This window comes from Grammomys surdaster, unplaced genomic scaffold (assembly GCF_004785775.1).
Source record: "Grammomys surdaster isolate TR1022 unplaced genomic scaffold, NIH_TR_1.0 125216, whole genome shotgun sequence".
In the NCBI taxonomy this organism is placed as follows: Eukaryota; Metazoa; Chordata; class Mammalia; order Rodentia; family Muridae; genus Grammomys; species Grammomys surdaster.
Window position 1 is genome coordinate 823363 of NW_021620106.1, and position 18703 is coordinate 842065.

General features: G+C 46.1%; 2 protein-coding genes across 6 annotated transcripts; one reads left to right on the forward strand and one right to left on the reverse strand.

Moving 5' to 3' along the window:
* Positions 1-1466: 1466 nt before the first annotated feature.
* Positions 1467-3302, forward strand: LOC114637191 (cathelicidin antimicrobial peptide-like). Its single transcript, XM_028785406.1, has 4 exons — positions 1467-1680; positions 2196-2303; positions 2438-2509; positions 3096-3302. The coding sequence occupies exons 1-4, from the start codon at positions 1483-1485 to the stop codon at positions 3243-3245; spliced, it is 528 nt and encodes a 175-aa protein (XP_028641239.1). The 5' UTR covers positions 1467-1482; the 3' UTR covers positions 3246-3302.
* Positions 3303-6226: 2924 nt separating this feature from the next.
* Positions 6227-15096, reverse strand: Nme6 (NME/NM23 nucleoside diphosphate kinase 6). Of its 5 annotated transcripts, none has more exons than XM_028785383.1 (7): positions 15021-15096; positions 13706-13805; positions 12003-12099; positions 9174-9276; positions 7715-7754; positions 7210-7370; positions 6227-6673 (listed from the first exon to the last, which is right to left on the reverse strand). In XM_028785383.1, the coding sequence occupies exons 3-7, from the start codon at positions 12090-12092 to the stop codon at positions 6507-6509; spliced, it is 561 nt and encodes a 186-aa protein (XP_028641216.1). In that variant the 5' UTR covers positions 12093-12099; positions 13706-13805; positions 15021-15096; the 3' UTR covers positions 6227-6506. The 5 variants fall into 5 exon arrangements, with proteins under 5 accessions (XP_028641216.1, XP_028641215.1, XP_028641217.1 ...); XM_028785382.1 differs by lacking the exon at positions 15021-15096 and adding an exon at positions 14121-14232; XM_028785384.1 differs by lacking the exon at positions 15021-15096 and adding an exon at positions 14202-14227.
* Between the last annotated feature and the right edge of the window lie 3607 nt (positions 15097-18703).

Below are 18703 nucleotides of genomic sequence, written 5' to 3' on the forward strand. Positions count from 1 at the left end.
TCATTGCAGCACAAGTTGGCCTCAGACTTGATGTAGCTAAGGATGACCTTGACATTCTGGTCTTCCTGCCTCCACTTCCTAAGTGATGCGATTACCAGCCTGTACCAATGTGAACAGTTTATATCGTGCTGGGACTTGAACCTGGGGCTATGTATGCTGTAGTCAAGCACTCTAACTGATCTACATTCCCAGGCACATTTCTTTTTTTGTGGGGGTGGAGGGAGTTGAAATAGGGTTTCACCTGGTAGTCCAGTAAGGCTTTGAGCTCATCGTCTTCTTGCCTCAGGCTTCTAGGAGTTGACATAAAAGGCATGGGCCACCATACCTGCATTTATAGGAACCATGAACTTAGAGATTCAGATCATGTAATACCAATTCATTGTAACTTATGTTCTGAGAGGTGCTATGCCTAGGAAGATCTGACTCCTAGGGACAGAAATGGCCCAAGATGCAACCCTCAAGCCCTAATGTTAAGAAAACAGTCTTTGGAGGAGATGTGGGGGAAGAGGCAAAGCAGGGGTGACAGGGCAGGGACAGTCCAGGGAACAGAGGAGTAATCTAAGATTCCATGCAGTAAAACAAAGTTTGAGGGTAGTCACTGGATCCAGAAAAGCCTGGCCAGTACGCAGGGATTTTAAATGTAAGAGCAAGTAGAAATACTCACTCAGTCAACGTAGGTGGCCTTTCATGGGCTTAGTAGGCGAAAGGCCACATGAACAGGAGGATAGGGACATTTTTTATCTTGAGAAAGACAGCTGAGAAGGATTCAGGAGAGGGTGTGGTTACTGCTGATGGATCTAGAAAGCCACGGTTGGTGCCATGGATGCCTTCATGCTTCCATGATGATCATAGCCCCAGGTTCAAGTCCCAGCACCAGATAAACTGTTCACATTGGTACAGGCTGGTCATCATATCACTTAGGGAGTGGCAATGCTGGTTACCAGTCTCCATCTCCTCTTGGCCCTGTGCTTCCAGATTCTTCAATTGTCCCGAGGATCCGACCCAGAGAACAGGGTATTAGGGCCTTGAATGGCAGGGGTAATTTCTCCCTTGGGAGGATGGGTCTCTGGGTGGGTTGGCCACTGTCACTTACTCAAATGTCCACAGAGACTCAGTGAACACTAAATCTAGGCTCATTCCTAAGGAATAAACAGATTTATGACAGTCACTGGCTCTCTTCCTTTCTTGTTTTTTTTCTTACCTCCTTGAGCAATACTGGATATGACAATCCCTCTGGGGCCCAGGAGAAGCCAAGGCCATCTCAGGAAGATGGGGAAATTATTTCTTCATTTGGCATGTTAGCTGACTTCACTCACTGCCCAGAGTCTCGTGAAGCAACAAGGGTCTGAAGCAAGCCCTAGCCCACACACACCCTGGCAGGGGCAGGGTGGGCCAGGAAGGCTTCTGTTTGCAACTTTGCATCAGGTTCAGGATGAGAATAAATGAAGCTCTCGTGGCCTGGAGGAGGCAGTCTTGGGAACCATGCAGTTCCATAGGGACGTCCCTTCCCTGTGGCGATCACTATCACTGCTGTTGCTACTGGGCTTGGGGTTGCCTCTAGCCATCTCCCAGACTCTCAGCTACAGGGAGGCTGTGCTCCGTGCTGTGGATGACTTCAACCAGCAGTCCTTGGACACCAACCTCTACCGTCTCCTGGACCTGGATTCTGAGTCCCAAGGGGTGAGGCAGAGGAAGAGCCAAGTTCTAATTCAAGGCACCTCCTCCTTTTAATGTGGTCTCTCCTTTTCCCAGGAGACTCCATAAATCTGTGTCTCCTTTCAGACTGCCAGCTTTCAGCCTTGGAATACCTGCTGTGGCATAAGATACCTGGGACTTCCATCGCAGGGACCGGGGTGGAATCTTGGCCCTGGGAATTGGCTTCTTTTGCTTTAAGTTTTTCCATATCCAATGAGGGGCACTACCTGAGCTTGAGGTCCCTAGGGGTGTGCCTCATCCTTGTTTCCTTCTCCCTTTCCAGACGGGGAGCTGCCTGAGGGCTGATCCCATTCACTGGGGGGTGGGGGGGAGAAGAGGGGGTTCATTTTTTCCTCCCTCTGTACCTCAGCAATAGCTCCTGTCTCAGCACCCAGCATGTAGTGCTGGAGGGCCACCCTGTTGGTGCATGTCAGGAGACTGATCCTTCAAGTTTTGAGACTGGGCCTGAGCCTAGTCTCCCTACTTTCTTCCCTGACCAGGATGAGGACCCAGATACTCCCAAGTATGTGAGGTTCCGAGTGAAGGAGACTGTGTGTGCCAAGGCAGCGCAGCAGCTACCTGAGCAATGTGCCTTCAAGGAACAGGGGGTAAGGCAGAGGGGCTGGGGGTGGGGGTCCCTCTTGAGGAACTAGTCAAGGAGTCCCAAGGGAATATTTCCATCCAGTGGACTAGGGGTTATGGCAAAAGGATTCCAGTTTGACCATGGGTTTTCTCTTCTAAGGTGGTGAAGCAGTGTATGGGGACAGTCACCCTGAACCCGGCCTCAGAGTCTTTTGACATCAGCTGTAATGGGGTGAGTGGGATGCAGGGGATGGTGAGGGGATGGAACATGGGTTATCCTGAAACCAGTTAGTCCCTATTCCTACCTGGAGCAGAAAAGAGAGTTCCCCTCCATCCCCTTGGCCCCTCCCTTGAGCCTGAACTTCCAGACTGGATCTGTCATTCCCTGGAGTAGTGCTTCTCAGTTTGGCTCTTACTTGGGAGGCAGAGGTGAGAGGATCCCTATGGGTTCTAGGCCAGATATGGCTACATAGGAACTTGTTAGGGATGCAGATTCTTAGATCTCACTATGACTGACAGGACTCCAGGGTGAGGACTTTTTCACCTGGGGTTTAACACACTCTAGTGGATATTCTGAGTCCTGCTAAAGCTCAGAGCATTCTCTTAGGGTATGCTTTCTCAGACCCTCGGGAGCCCCTTGCTATTCCTAGGCTCCGGATTCTCATTTTATTGGGGTTAAGGATCCAACTGCATGTCCCAAAGGCTGAATAGGGTCCAGAGGTTCTTGGAGTATCCCAGAAGTATGGTCTAGGTGGGGAAGGACCTTGGGTGGCCCTGGAACCAGACCCACAAGGAACCCATTTCTTCCTGGTACACAGCCTGGTATACAGCCTTTTCGATTCAAGAAAGTTTCCCGGCTGGCTGGACTCCTCCGAAAAGGTGGGGAGAAGATTGGTGAGAAGCTTAAGAAAATTGGCCAGAAAATTAAGGATTTTTTTCAGAAACTTGCACCTGAGACAGAGCAGTAGGCCTGCCTTGGCCTGTTTCTGGATCCCTAAAATAATAAACTTGGTGAAAGAAACTTCTCTCAGTGGCTTTTGTATTCATTGTCTTTACCTGTGGAGGCTTTCTGAGCCCATGTGTGTGCTATAATTTTATGTGCTCTGTGTGTGTGAGAGAAAGGAAGGGAGCTGTCCATTTAGGTGTATGTAAGGCAGCAGGGCAAGAGGTCCACTTACACAAGGTTTATAGCCAGGCAGTGGAGTACTTATCTTTAATCCTAGCACAGGGGGCAAAGACAGGTGGATCTCTGTGAGTTGGAGGCCAGCCCGGTCTACAGAGCAAGTTCCAAGATAGCCAAGGGTACACAGAAAAACCCTGTCTTGAACCTTCCCCTCTCCCTCCAAAAAAAGGTTAGCTGGGTAGTGATGGTATATAGCACTTGCAAGTGAGAAGCAGGTGGATCTCTGGGTTCAAGGCCAGCTTGGTCTACAGAGTGAGCTCTAGGACAGCTAGAGCCAACCAGAGAAACTCTTGTCTTTTTTTGATTTTTTTTTTTTTTTTTTTTGAGACAGGGTTTCTCTGTATAGCCCTGGCTGTCCTGGAACTCACTCTGTAGACCAGGCTGGCCTCAAACTCAGAAATCCACCTGCCTCTGCCTCCCAAGTGCTGGGATTAAAGTGCACCACCACTGTCTGGCTGAAACTCTGTCTTGAAAAACCAAAAAAAGAAAAAAAAAAGATTTGTGTGTGTGCATATGCACACACACATACTGCTACCTGTAGAGGCTAGAAGAGATGTCAGAACTCCTGGAACTAGAGTTACAGGCAGTTGTGAACTGCCAGATGTAGGTGTTGGGAACTAAACCCAAGGTCTTCTGCAAGAATAGCAAGTGCTCTTAACCATGAATCCATCTCTCCAGCCCCTAAACATCCATTTATTGCTTACCTATATCTGACCTAACATCTGTATGACTGTCAGGTAAAATATTTTAAGGAATGGTGGTGGTGGTGCACATCTTTAGTCCCAGTACCGGGGAGGCAGAGGTAGGCAGACCTCTGAGTTCTTATGGTTTTCAAGTCCCCTTGGCCACTCTAGGACCTGAGTGGTCTCAGAGGTTACTTTAGGTCTGTGGCTCTAACCACAGCCTCCACACTTCCCTGGGTCTGAAGTGTGGTATCCAGAAAGCTCATAGAACCCACAGGTGACCAACATTTTGACTCCATCTGGTCGCCTTGGGGCAAGTGTCTAGCTCCACCTGTGGTCCTGTCGGCATACAGGCAAGACGGGATCATTTCCGAAACTCTTCCCATAGTCAATAACAGGAACCACCAGTTCCCAGAGCTGAACTTCATGCAGATATTCCTCTAGGAAGAGTCACAGAAAACAATATCCCAGTAAGCTCAGAAGAAGAGGAAGTCAAGACAACCACACCCCAACAGAAAAATTCAACACAAAAGACATGACACAAACCGTCACCTATGGCCCGGTACCAACCAAACCACTCCCTATAAGGGAGTTGGGACTTACAGCTTGGTTCTTGACTAAGGGTCTTATCCTCAAGAGTGTCTGTCAGAAGCTCTTTCATTGGACACAACTCTGAACCCAATAGTTTTGATTTGTTCCCTGTATCTGGCTGTGTCTATCTGGAACTGCTTTCACTTCCTTTGAATTGGCCTGGTTCCATTTGCTTTCAAACCTGCTTTCTTCCTCTGTTTCAGTATAAATTCATCATTTGAATTTGCTTCTAACTGGACAACCTGATGTGGTCTTACTTTTATGTTGTTTCATCTGGGGGTGTTGTTATTGTTATGCTCATATATTTATTCTGAAGAATATTTTTAAATTGCTTTTTTTAAATCTCAAGTCTTAAATTACATTTATTTATTTACTTGGGGTTATCCATAACTAATTATGTCTGCAATGACTACTTCCAAATAGACTCATATTCTGAAATATTTGGAATTAGGAATTCAGCTTATAAACTGTGGTAGGGAGTACAATTTAGGCCACAAGTGTTCTAAAGTTACATCTTTGGGATACTGACCTATAACAGCATGTATCAACTAGGAATTTGGGCTTGGAGCTGTACATGTGTGTTGAAATGGGATGGCCTAGAACAGTGGGTTTGACATTAGATCTAGATCTTAGCTTTAGCAGTGTGCTCAGCTCTCATACCTGGATGTACTGTTTGGAAGATGGCTCTAGTTGTGGATTTGCACCTCAGATGTGGACATCAGGCCTTAGAGCTGAATGTCACTACAGAACCTCTTTCTGTGTGTTCAAAGCCAGCCAGTCCTCTTCCTTGGACACAGTCCTGTGCTGAGGAACACACAGAAACCCACTTATCTTTACCTTCTGAGTGCTGACATTAAAGGCATGTGCCACCACATCCCAGAATCTTTATCCTCTAACTCAGGCATAAGCAAAAGCTTCCTGAACTGTAATATGAGCCAGCCCTCTGGGCACCTGAAACAAGTTGTGTTGAGCAGCTCAGGATGACCTACCATAATCAATTTACCCAATGAATATAGCTGTGCAAGTAACCCTGGGTCAAAGTAACAGAAGCACAGTCAGCTGACAGATAACCAGGAATACATTCCGGCATCTTGGACCGTTGACATTTGCTGTAATGCCACAAAGCATTAACTGTCGTGTTGATATAGTGGAGGTATAACTACTTTTAGTACCTATGTGGAAATCAGAAATCCTGCCTTATTACCCAGCTTCATTAAAACATACCTTCACTGGGCAGAAGCACAGAGGCACCTTGGATCAAAGAGGTGCCTCTTCCTAGGACACAGCCCTGTGCTGAGGTACACAGCATGGTTTGAGTGCATACTGAACTTTGTGAATGAGTGTGTATATGTGCTCCATAACCAACCCGCTGAGAGAGTCTTACAGGAGTCTCTCTTCAGTGCAGATCAGAAACCTGGCTTCAGGGCAGATGCAAGGACTCCCGTGAAGGACTGAGAGAAAGCCTGTACAGAAATACTGCCAGTCTAGAGCATTCAGTAGCACAGTGTTTACTAAGGAAGCCAGGTCAGATGCTGGTTACACAGGCACTGCATTTTCCTGACTAGTCAATAGGCAGCTCTTTCTGGAGGAAGCAGGACAGTCCTTTGTAAAAAGAGGCATCACCATCCTTCCTGAACACCCATGAATACTCCACAGAAGAGGTAGATAGAGCTAGACCGCAGCAGCTGAGCTGTGGTCAGCTTCCAGCAGGTGGTGAGGTCCAACAGGAACAGTGCCTTCAGCCCACCTTCTCAGGGACTGACAGGACTTTACTAGGCTGGTTTGGGGCCTCCTGTTTCAGCTGCACAGTGGATGCCTTCCTCTGGACTGTAGTGCACAGGACCACAGCGCAGCTGGGGTTCCTCCTCCTCATACCAGCGCTGTTCACTGAAGTCAGGGAAGAAGGCTGCAATCTCTCTGCTGGCGGAAACCACGGAGTCTATGAGAAGAGGAGAGGTAGAGAAGAACTACTTAGGAGGTTGAGGCATAGCTGGGCAGAGGTGGCGCATGCCTGTAATCCCAGCACTTGGGAGGCAGAGGCAGGCGAATTTCTGAGTTCGAGGCCAGCTTGGTCTACAGAGTGAGTTCCAGGACAGCCAGGACTACACAGAGAAACCCTGTCTCAAAAAACAAAACAACAACAACAACAACAACAACAACAACAACAACAACAAAACCCAGGAGGTTGAGGCAGGACTGCAAGATTGGGATCACTGCTCAGAGAATAAGACAAATAAGAGAAGGGGCCATCACAGGGAATGTAGGGTAAAGGTAAGAAAGACTCAGTAACTGTCAGGCTCAGAAACATGAACCACTCAGTCCTGGGATATATAAAGAAAGCTCACAGGGCACATGGCTGGCACAGCTACAAAGGGCCGGAAATATATGGGACAAAGCTCACTGGAGGGAGCCCTGGCTGTCAGTCTCTCACGTGGCTTCCTCACCTGTGGCTGTGGATGAGAGGGTTAGACTCACCTGAGCCATGAGTAGTATTTCGGGTGTCAGTGAGGCCCAAACTCCCACGAATTGAATCTGGGGCTATATGGCGTGCTCGAAATACTCTGGTGGGTCCCATCAGTGTCCTCCAAAGTTGGATGGCATCTTTGTGGGCTAAGATGTAGGCTCGGATTGGCCCACTGGGAATAAAAGAAGGGATATGATCACCTCATCTAGAACATGTTTGTGAGCAGGACAAGAATAAAAGTGAACTATACATTCTGAGAGTTCCTTTCCCCTTCTAGTGAGTACTGATGCTGGTATAGGAAGAAAGTGATGGGCAACAGGATCGCTAGGCAGCATCCAACAGTACTCCACCCCAGCCGCTGGTCCAGCAACCACAGAACAGGTGCCCACCAGGTTAGTGTAGCACAGTCATGTTTTTTTAGGCTTGACAGTGGTAAGTGAAATTGACAGTTCTATTCACAGGGAAGAGGAGGCATCTCACAGCACATAAAGATATCAGGACCAAAATTAAAAGTACCTTGTCATGAATTCCACCAACCGCTGATAGAAAAAACGCCCTGCAAAGAGAGAGTACCTTCATGGAGACTGTGGTGCCCAAGAGAAGGGTCTCACTTTTCACTCCCTATAATGCCACACCGTTTAGTTTATAGAGAAATGACAAGAAGCTTGGAGCCTGACATTTCTGAGTGTGGAAGCAGACTGCCACTCACAATCTGTATGGTTTTCATCGAGTTGTTACCCTCTCTAACATGTCTTCCCAATTCTGTGTCCCAAGGACACAACATCAACTCCCTATGATTTGGGAAAGTTTTTTACCTTTCTCTGTGTGTGTGTGTGTGTGTGTGTGCGTGTGCGTGTGCGTGTGTGTGTGTGTGTGTGAGAGAGAGAGAGAGAGAGAGAGAGAGAGTGTGTGTCAGAGAGAGAGATATAGTCTCTCTACATAACCCTGGGTGGCATGGAACTCAATATGTACCAAGCTGGCCTTGAACCTCACAGAGATCCACCTGCCTCTGCCCCTTGAGTGCTGTACATTTTTTTCTGAAAAACAAAAACAAACAAACAAAAAAACCCCAAAAAAACAAAACCAAAAAAACCCCAAAAAACAAAGCAAGACTGTTTTCCTGTGTTGTGCATACCTTTAACCTTTAACTTTGGCATTTAAGAGGCAGAGCTCTGTGAGTTTAAGGTTAGCCTGGTCTACAGAGTGAGTTCCAAGGCTACACAGTGAGACTCTGCCTCAAAAAACCAAACTGTTGGGCAGTGATGGCATATGCCTTTAATCCCAACACTTGGCAGGCAGAGCCAGGTGGATCTCTGTGAGTTCGAAGCTAGCCTGGTCTACAAGGCTATACAGAGAAACTCAATCTCAAAAAACCAAAAGGGAGAGAAAAAAAAACCCAAAACACCACCAGCCTTTTCTAAGTCTGAGAAAATTAAGTGAAATACTAAGCATAAGGGAAACACTCGACACAATAAATGTTCACTCAGTGTTAATTACTGGTATTTGCAAAACATGATATTACATTACTGACTGGGACTCTACAGAAATCTCTTCTAGGAATAGAAAACCCCGATCATAACGAGAAGTCTGTGTGAAACAAACAAGAAGAGTTGGGAAGATGGCTCGGCCAGGGAAGGTCTGCATTACAGGAATGAAGACCTGAGCTGGGGCCCCAGGACACATACACATGCCAGCCATGCGGCACATACTGGCAAGTCAGAGCTTGAGGCAGGTGGATGCTTGGGGCTCAGGGACAAGCCAGCCTTATCTACGTGTCAAGTTCTAGGCCAGAGATGGGACCCTGGTCGAGGGAAAAAAAGTGGATGATGCCTGTGACTAACATCTACAGCTGTCCTCTTGCCTGTACATGTGCACTTCACACAGATACACACACATGTGCACACACATACCATGAACATGCGCACACACAGACACACACACACTTCTACAGCATAATGGCGACTACTGGCCTTACCTTCATGCTCTCGGTAAAACTTCCGGCAGTCCTCGGGCTTCCACTGCAGTTCTCTCATTCGTACAATGAGGAACTTGTTGCTCAGAATCTGCTGATGAACGGCCTGGAGAACCAACCATCCCAGAGAAAAAAATCAATGAGGACTCAAGCTATCCAGAAGGATTAGTTAAGTGTCTGTTCCGCTGAAGGGTTATGGTCTAGATGCTGAGTACCCTGCCACCCACGCTCATGTATTAAGGCCAGCTGATGGCACTTTTGCAAGGCCGTGTTAAACCTGAGAAGGTGGCCTTCCTGAAGGTGACATCATCAGGAGTGTGCTCTCGAAGGGGACCCTGGGATCTGAGTCTGTACACACTTCATGCTGCGAGCACTTCTCAACAGTGTTCATCCTCAACACAGGCTCAGAGACACAGGACCAAGCAGCTCTGGACTAAAACCCATGGACCTTTACGTAATGAATCTTCCCTTTGTTTATGTGTGGCCCAGTGGCAGAAAGCTGATTAACAAATAAAGTGAGTCAGAAGAAGAAGAGGGGCAAAGGTCAAGGTCTCAGTTATATTGCTAGAGCATGAACCTGGGGTACTTGGAGACAGGAAGTAATGTCCCTAGGCCCTACCACCCAGAACAGCTTGCTCTTCCTTTGAATGGCCCTTCCCTGGCTTCCTCATTCTTTCTACACCGTCACATTTGATTAAAAACTCTGCAGCTTATTCACGTGTCATACTCTGATCAGAAAGTTCTGGGTGGTTTCTACTATGGAACAAAGTATATGCACCTCAGCCCAGTGCTCACCTCTTCTCTCTGGTTCTGCCACCCTGGCCAGCCAGCCCTGCATCAATGTCTCCCTTCTACTCTCCTGGCATTATCAGTTTGCTCATCCTTTGAGGCCTGAGTCCTACCATTCTGGAGTGATGTATACTGTATTTCCTGCTGATTCCTCTGGACTCCACACTACGGGGAGCCTACTGAGTACTTAACCTTACGGTAACTGTCTAGTTCTCGGGAGAAGCATTTCCTAATACTAGAATTCACTCATCTCTTGTCATTCTATCTCACGTTGTCTGGACTCTCTTCCTTGTCAATTCCAGTCACTCTACCATTTCAGAAGGTTGTAATGCGTTCCATGTACTGACTATCAGCTCAGGTCTTCCACCCTTGTCCTCAGGTCTGAGAGTGTGACAATATTTGTTATGTAAGGGGATTTTGAAGATATAATTTAGGTCACTAATAAGTTGATTCTGCTTTAGCTAAAAGGGAGGTTCACCTGCTTGGATTAAATAGTCACATAAAGGGCCAGCAAGATGGTTCAGTGGGTAAAAGTGCTTGCTGTCAACCCCGAGGACCCAAGTTCAATCCTCAAGATCCACACTGTGGAAGCCAAGAAACAATTTTCCTTAAGCTGTCCTCTGACCTGCACACATACATCATGACACACACACATGGTTGTCATTCTTTCTCTCATATACACACAAAACAGATAAATAAATGTAATAAAAAAAAATCACACAGCCCTTTGAAAGCAGTTTTCTCTGGCCAGGGTTGAAAGCTATAGAGGTTTGAAAAATGTGAAGGACTAGCTGCATCACTGTTGTATCTCAGACATGTGTGAAGAATGTGGGTTACCTCTGGAAGAGCTGGTCCTCCCTGACGGCTGGCAAGTGCAGAACACCTGTGAACCACACTCTGTCAGCAGCCCAGCAATCCTGGAGTTAGAAAATCCCTAGACATTTTTTTTTTTAATTTTTATATTTTCTGAGACACGGTTTCTCTGTGTAGCCCTGGCTGGCCTGGAACTCATTCTGTAGACCAGGCTGGCCATGAACTCAGAGATCTGCCTCCTGAGTGCTGGGACTAAAGGAGTACACCACCATCACCTAGGTAATCCCTATCTTGTCTTTGGGCTCAGGAGACCCTAAGCAGGAGATTCCCCAGAAAATCTACTGGACCTCTAAACTATAAAATTGTGAGATAATAAACATGTATGATTTTTAAAAATTATTTTTTATTATCTTATGAAGTGTTTTACCCTTAAGTAGTTCTGTGTAGCATGTATGTGTCTAGTGTCTGAGGAAGCCAGAAGAGGGTATTGGATTCCCTGGAATTGGAGTTACAGATAGTTCTGAGCCAACATATAGGTTCTGGGAATCAAATCCAGGTCTTCTGGAAGAGTAGCCAGTGCTCTTAAGTGCTGAACTATCTCTCTAGCCTGAAATGAGTGTTGTTTTAAGCTATCAAATCTGGAATATAGCAACTTGTAACTAATATGTATGTATAAACATATATACATATGTATTACGTAAAACTAATTAGTTAAAAATATGTATTACTAGTTAAACTAATATAACACACACATATACAAAGAGAGAGACTGAGACTATATATATATTTTTTTTCTTTTAAATTGGGGCTGGGCATGATGGAATTCATCTTTAAGCCTAGCACTCGTGAGTTCTAGGCCAAACTGGTCTACACAGCAAGTTCCAGGCCAGCTGTAGCTACACAATAGCCTTGTTCCAAAACAAAGAAAAGAGAAAAATTGAGCCAAGAAGATGGTTCAGTGGATGAAGGTATTTGCTGTGCAGGCATGAGGACTTAGTGCTCATATAAAATAAGTAAAAATAATGCAAAACCTTCTGTTTCTTGTCTTTTAGGTATGCTCTAGCTCTCTAAGAGTACATTCTTCTTAGGGTCAGACTCAGGCCTTTATATGCTGAGCATTCAAGCTGACCCATCTAGGTTTTCAACCTCAGCGTCTAACACATGACTCAAGTGTCTGTTGCCACAAGTGGCCCTGTGTCACCTGAAACAGTGCAGTGGGTCCATTCTTACCTCCAGGATCAGTGGGTGGGCAACTGCATCAGGCTTGATCAGGGCTAGCGTGAGTTGGAGAGCCTGAGGACTTCGCAAGATGGAGCTCATCTCAGCCCTGGTGTCGGAGAGTTGGATTAAGGACCACAGAGCATTGGGCTCTCAGCACCTTCTACCCTGGAACCATGTAGCCTTGGAAGCCCAGCAGGGCTTTCACCCGACACTCATAGAGCTACACTCTGTGGTATACTTTGGGGCTGTAGGACACTCATTCACTTGGCTATTTGCACTCATGAGAAGGCAGAGGGGACACTCAGGTTACCCTGTGAGATTCGGTTCACACAAGTATAAGGGTACCAGGGAGTTCTCCACTGAAGAGAGATTAAGTTGAGACACTGCCACCTGATTTTGTCAATACTTTTGTACCTTCTATACTCTTCTGTGTTTTAAACAAGGTTTATGATGTCTGCTCTTGAACAGCCTAGCTGTAAGATGACAATGACTGTCTCTACTTTTTTTTCTCCTGGTTTTTTGAGATAAGGTTTTTCCTCTATGTAACCCTGGCTGTCCTGGAACATAACTCTGTAGACCAGGCTGGCCTTGAACTCAGAGATCTGCCTGCCTCTGCCTCCCCTGAGCACTAGGATTAAAGGTTCGTGCCATGGCTGCTGGGCTTGACTGCCTCTGCTTGTAAGGCCCTACTCTCTAGCTGCCTTCTGTCCACTGTAGAATTGGAAGGATGATAAAAAGGTCTCATGGCCACACAGTACCTCTTATCTATGTCATTTGTGTGTATTTATCATTTGTATTTGTTATGTAGTTGTCGATATTGTTAACAGATACAGAGAAGGTGTCCAGGGTCACACACTGGGCACAATCAGGTAACAGTCTCATTATTTTTAGCCTGAATACAGCTTAGCAGTCATGGCAGTAGTACCAGGGTAAGACCAAACAAAGAAACTATGCTGAAGTTTCTTCTGCTCACACCTTCTTTACAGCTTACTACTGGATGTTCCATCCTAACTAGGAAGCCAAGCCCAACCTAACCAGTACAGGAACAGCATACCCCACTTGACCCAGTAATATTCTAGACGATCACATGGCACTATGGCCAACTGCCCAAGGGGATGTCCTTGAGACTTCCAGTTCCTCATCTCCACACTATTACCAAGTTCCAAGGATCTCACTGATACAAATTTGTAAGGACAAAAAGTCCACACAAGTCTTCTCCTTATAAATACCATTACCCCTGTGGCCTTGTGTGGGGCCCTCCTCAACGGTTCCTAGGCATTTACCCTTGCCGCTGTTTAACTCTGTTCTCAAGTACATTACAGCTACTGGAATGAAAGCTAAGCATATAGTCCCCTCTTTAACCCTCTAATGGACTTTCTGATCTTTGAACTCTTTTGGGTACTTCTGTCCCTGGGCACTTCTCTGGGGTCATGTGGAACACCTTCTCTCTTTTGCCCCAGTTCACAGGCTTTTTCAGTTCTAGGCCTTTCTAGCCTGACAATCTTTGTGTAAGGAGGTGTTCGAAACCCCATGTGTTCCACTCCCTGCTTATCCCCTACTTGCCCATTTGAGCTCAGCTCACTTCTGCAGTCAGGCTTTCTTAATGATTCCTTCGATTACATATTCCTCATTAAAGGAAGGCTTCATGAAAGCTCATGTCCGTTAATTCACCATCTTCACCTTAGTCCCTATGCAGGGTGCCTAGTACGTACCTGGCTTCCCACAGTATCTATCTGGATGAATCAGTGCATGAACCTGATCCAGCCATTCCAAGGTCAGGATGCTAAGGGGTCTCCTGGGAGGACAGGCGACCTGTAGAGAGGGTGTGGTTCCAGTTAGGTTAGGGCTGTTTTAGCTATTGGTTTACAAGAAAATGCTGTCAAGTAAAGAAACTGCCTTGACTTAAAGGTCACCCTATCAGACATTTACACATTTTACAAGCTGCCCGGCCATCTGAGGAAGCCACTTTTTAGCGCCCACGCTGGTCACGTGGTTGCTGGCCCCTCAACCCCACTGCTGGCTCACTTCTGCAGCCACGCCTCCTACTCCCCTTCCCCCCGCCCGCCCCAAGTCTTGGCTCCCAACCCTCCTATTGCCCCCACATTCTAGGACACAACCGTACACAACCTGGGTTTCTCTACTACGGGCCAAAGTCCACTCCAGACTCAGCTATTCCGGCTCCAATGCGGGCCCGGGTTCTGGGTTCACCTGGTACTCCCGCCAATCTTCTTGGCCATCAGGCACTGAGCTAGATAGCCCGCGGGCCCTTTGGGGTCCTTCAGGCACGCGGCCGGGCAGCCCTCCGGGTCCTACAGTCTAGCACAGCGCTCTTGTGTTAGAGGAGTCGGCTGCAGCGCCAATAGCTTGTTTACACAAGGTATCTTCCTCAGGAAAGTCTCTTTCTTTCTTTATTTTTTTTTAAAAAAAGACTTTTAAGGTTTTTTGTTTTTAAATGTTACGTGTAAGCGTATTCTGCTTGCGTGTATGTGTCTCACGTGTAATGCCTAGGGAGCCAGTAGAGGGTGCTGGATCCACTGGAACTAAAGATGGCTGAGCGTCTAGACCTGGGTGTTGGGAATATAACCCAGGTTCTCAGGAAGAGCAGTCAGTGCCGTGCCCTTAACCACTGAGCCATCTCTCTAGTGTGAAAATCCATCTATTTATGATGTTTTGCCTGTATGTGTATGTCTGTGTGCAGCATGTGTGTGCCTGGTGCCAATAGAGACCAGAAGGGCCTGTCAGCTGGAACTGAAGTTACAGATATTTTTGAGCCACCGTGTGGGTTCTGGTATCGAACCCAACTCCTCTGCAAGATCATTGAGTGCTCTTAAACACTGAACTATCTCTCCAATCTGAAAGTTCATTTTTTGTCTGTCTGTCTTGCTGGTTAAGCATGAGTCCATTTCTGCTTTCACGGGATGAGAAAAGACTTACCGTATGCCTCTAGTCAGGCATCTTGCTTTAATCTTACTTCCCAGGAGGGCCAAACCCAATTTTACTTTCTATAGTTCATCCTCATTAACATACCTCTGGAGTATAAGAGACCTCCCATGAGCTTAGTTTTTCTTCTGCCTCCGTGGTATCTGCATGCATATACAAAGCACACAGTGGAAGACTAGTTGCGTAATTTGTTAGCAATCTGTTAAACTCCACCTCCAGAGTCACCTGGCAACAGCTAGGTATGCTCCGCCCCACAGTTACCTGGCAACAGGCAGGTAACCCTGCCCACTATAAAAGGGGCTGCTTGGCCCCTCCTCTCTCCCTTGCTCCTCAACCCTGAGAACCTGCAGGTTGTCCTCAGCCCTCCCCCCTTCTCTTCCCCCTCTCTCCACGTGGTCATGGCCGGCCTCTATCCTCTACTCCTCTCTCTTCCTCTTCTCTTCACTCGCCATCTTCCCGTTCCTCTCTCCCACTCCCTTCCCCAAATAAACCCCTGCCCTTGGAACCGGATCGGATCGGCTTTGGTGTTGTCTGTCCAAACTGCGCTCGAATTCTAACATAATTTACATTTGTTTCAACCATTCTCAACAGCTAGCCAGCATAATCAAAGGACAGCTGTTAAGGGGGATGCAGGGCTTTATTTGGAACTGGTGTTAAGAACTAACAAAGAACCAGGCAGTAGTGTCACACACTGTTAATCCCAGCACTCTAGAGGCAGAGGCAGGTGGATCTGTGTGAGTTCGAGGCCAGCTTGGTCTACAGTGAGTTCCAGGACAGCCAGAGTTGCATATTGAGACCCTGTCTAACCCCCCCCCCCATCAAAAAAACAACAAAAGGAGTGGCAAATAGTGGCAAAAAGAGGTCAAATAGTTAGGTCTATCGATAATCTAAGGAGGTACTGGAAACAGTAGCTTAATGTGGCAACCACATATGCCTGCCTTCTAATTATGTTACTTCAATACTGTATTAGTCAGGGTTCTCTAAGAGTCATAGAACTTATGGATAGTCTCTATATAGGAATTTGTTATGATGTAAGTAAGGGAATTTGTTATGATGACTTACAGTCTGTAGTCCAACTCACCAACAATGGTCAGCTGTGAATGGGAAGTCCAAGGATCTAGTAGTTGCTCAGTCCCACAAGGCTAGTAGATTCTAACAGATGTACGGGGAAGTAAATGCAAGCAAGTGAAGAAGATCGAATCTTCCTTCTTCCAATGTCCTTATATAGGTCTCTAGAAGAAAGTGTGGCCCAGATTAGAGGTGTGTATCACCACACCTGGATCTGTGATTTGTTTTGTCCCAGGCTGAGCTTGAACTTAGAGATCTCCTTGCCTTAGTCTCTTGGGATCCATAGCCACTCTGCCTCAAGATCTCCATGCCAAGATCCAGGTCAGAAACTTGTATCTCCCAGCGTCAAGATCTGGATCACAGGTGAGCCTTCCAGTTCTGGATTGTAGTTCATTCCAGATATAGTCAAGTTGAGAACCAGTACAATAGCCATTACAAATACTAAGATGTGTGAACTTCACTTGAAACAACAGCAGTAATAAGCATGTGCATCATTACTAAAACATTCAAGACTATTGGGGCATCGCCATACATCCACATATTTAGAAAACTCAATGTCTAGATTCTAGTGGTTCTTAGGCAAAAGTTTGTCCTGGTTTTCAGTTCTTAACGTTGCTAAGACCCCAACAGATTTGATGATAATTATGAAACAGTAAAGGGCCTGAGAAGATTTCAGTTCAATTTCCCTGGGACTTGGAGTTCCAAGTAGTCATGGAAGTCAGTCTCCATCTTGCAAATCAAAACTCAGTTTGGGAAAAATCACTTATTAAGAGGTTAATAGTAGGGGCTGGAGAGATGGCTCAGCGGTTTAGAGCACTGACTGCTCTGACAGGTCCTGAGTTCAATTCCCAGCAACTACATGGTAGCTCACAGTCATCTGTAATGGGATCTGATGCACTCTTTTAGTATGTCTCTGAAGACAGCTGCAGTGTACTCATATAAATAAGAAATAAATCTTTAAAAAAAATTAACAGTGGGTTGGCAAGACAGTTCAGTAGATAAAAACATTTGCCACCAAGCTTGATAACCTGAGTATAATCTGCAGGATCCACATGGTATGAGAATCATCCCTCACTCACAGGTTGTCCTCTCACCTCCACATGAATGCTGTGGTGCTCATGTGCACACACATACTAATCAATGTAATAAAAAAAAAATTAGGGGCAGGAGAGATGGCTCAGTGGTTAAGAGAATTTTTCGCTCTTACAGAGGACTGAGGCTCAGTTCCCATTACCCATAGGGCAGCTCACAACTGTCCCTGTAAGTTTATATAAAACCTACTGATTACTCATATGCAAATGTGTAGGGTTAAACACTTGGGATAGAATAAGCTATCAGAGAGCTTCCCCCTAGAGAAAACGGATTCTCTCAGCTGGCATTGATTATCTGTAGCTCTTAATCTTGCTGGTGGTGGGGAGCTTAAAACATGTCTTCCATCCATGTCAACATGTCAGTTGATGTCATTATGCAGGTCTTGTTTAGAAAAGCATATTTCATGGGGCACAGTTTCCCTGACATTATCTTGCAGCAGGTATCCTGGTCCTCTGGCTCTTAATAATATTTGTACTCCCTTGACCTGATTTACAGTGCCAGGCATGTGTTTCCTCCTAAGAAGCAGGCCTCAAATCCAGTCAGAACACAGATGGTAACCCCCATCTGCTTGTGCCACTATTACCTCTGGGGCATCTCTTGCCATGCCAGTCATTACTCTAGTTCACAGAGTTCACAGCTGGGGAGAGTGTTGATGACTTTGCCCATTAGCCTTCTGGTACTATGAAGGCTAGCTTGCAAAAGGCGTTTTTGGGTTTTTTAAATATAATGGAAATGTACTTCTCAAGCATTTTTTTTTTGTTGTTGTATTGTTGGTTCTGTGCTGTTTGGGGAGCCTTGTACATGCTAGACAATTGCTCTACCAGAGAATGGTATGGCCAGGCTGTTTCTGAACTCACCATAGCCTAGGTATGGCATGAATTTGCAATTCTTCTGTCTGACCCAGTCTCTCATGTACCTGGGATTGCAGACCTGCTTCATCTAGTCCAGCTTAAGATTGTTTTGAGTCTTAGATACCTTAACTGGGAAGTATTTAGAAACACCATTATTACCAGGAATCACCCCAATATTATACTTAACAAATTTTCTTTCAGTAAAACTCCAAATTCCAAGCTGGAGACCTGGCTCAGTAGTTAGGAACACAGCTACTCTTGTAGAGGATACAAATTTGATTCCCAGCCTCCATGTCAGGTTCTCAAACTCTAAGAGGACCCACACCTTGGGTTTTTGTAGGCACCTGTACGTACTCACACTTAGACACATATACATGATTTAAAAAAAAAATCATCAGGCTGGAAAGATGGCTCAGTCGTTAAGAGCACTGACTGCTCTTTCAGAGGTCCTGAGTTCAATTCCCAGCAACTACATGGTGGCTCACAACTGTCTGTAATGGGATCCGATGCCCTCTTCTGGTGTGTCTGAAAACAGCTACAGTGTACTCATAATAAATAAATCTTTAAAAACAAATCTTTGGAGCTAGAGAGGTGGCTTAGCAGTTATGAGCACTTCCTATTCTTACAAAGGTTTGATTCTTGCATCCATATGGTGGCTCACAACATCCATAACTTCACTCCTGAGAATTTGACACCTTCTTCTGGCTTCTGCAGTATCACAAATGCTTGTGGTACATAGATACATAGTACACAGTACCC

Bases quoted from the DNA above. Each gene is read 5' to 3' on its own strand.
- LOC114637191 (XM_028785406.1), top strand. From the start codon at position 1,483: ATGCAGTTCCATAGGGACGTCCCTTCCCTGTGGCGATCACTATCACTG. The intron at 1,681-2,195 runs GTGAGGCAGAGG...TTCCCTGACCAG, and splicing joins TGGATTCTGAGTCCCAAGGG to GATGAGGACCCAGATACTCC. The intron at 2,510-3,095 runs GTGAGTGGGATG...CCTGGTACACAG, and splicing joins TTGACATCAGCTGTAATGGG to CCTGGTATACAGCCTTTTCG.
- Nme6 (XM_028785383.1), bottom strand. From the start codon at position 12,092: ATGAGCTCCATCTTGCGAAGTCCTCAGGCTCTCCAACTCACGCTAGCC. The intron at 7,371-7,714 runs GTACTTTTAATT...TTTTATTCCCAG, and splicing joins TTGGTGGAATTCATGACAAG to TGGGCCAATCCGAGCCTACA. The intron at 6,674-7,209 runs GTGAGTCTAACC...CTCTTCTCATAG, and splicing joins AAATACTACTCATGGCTCAG to ACTCCGTGGTTTCCGCCAGC.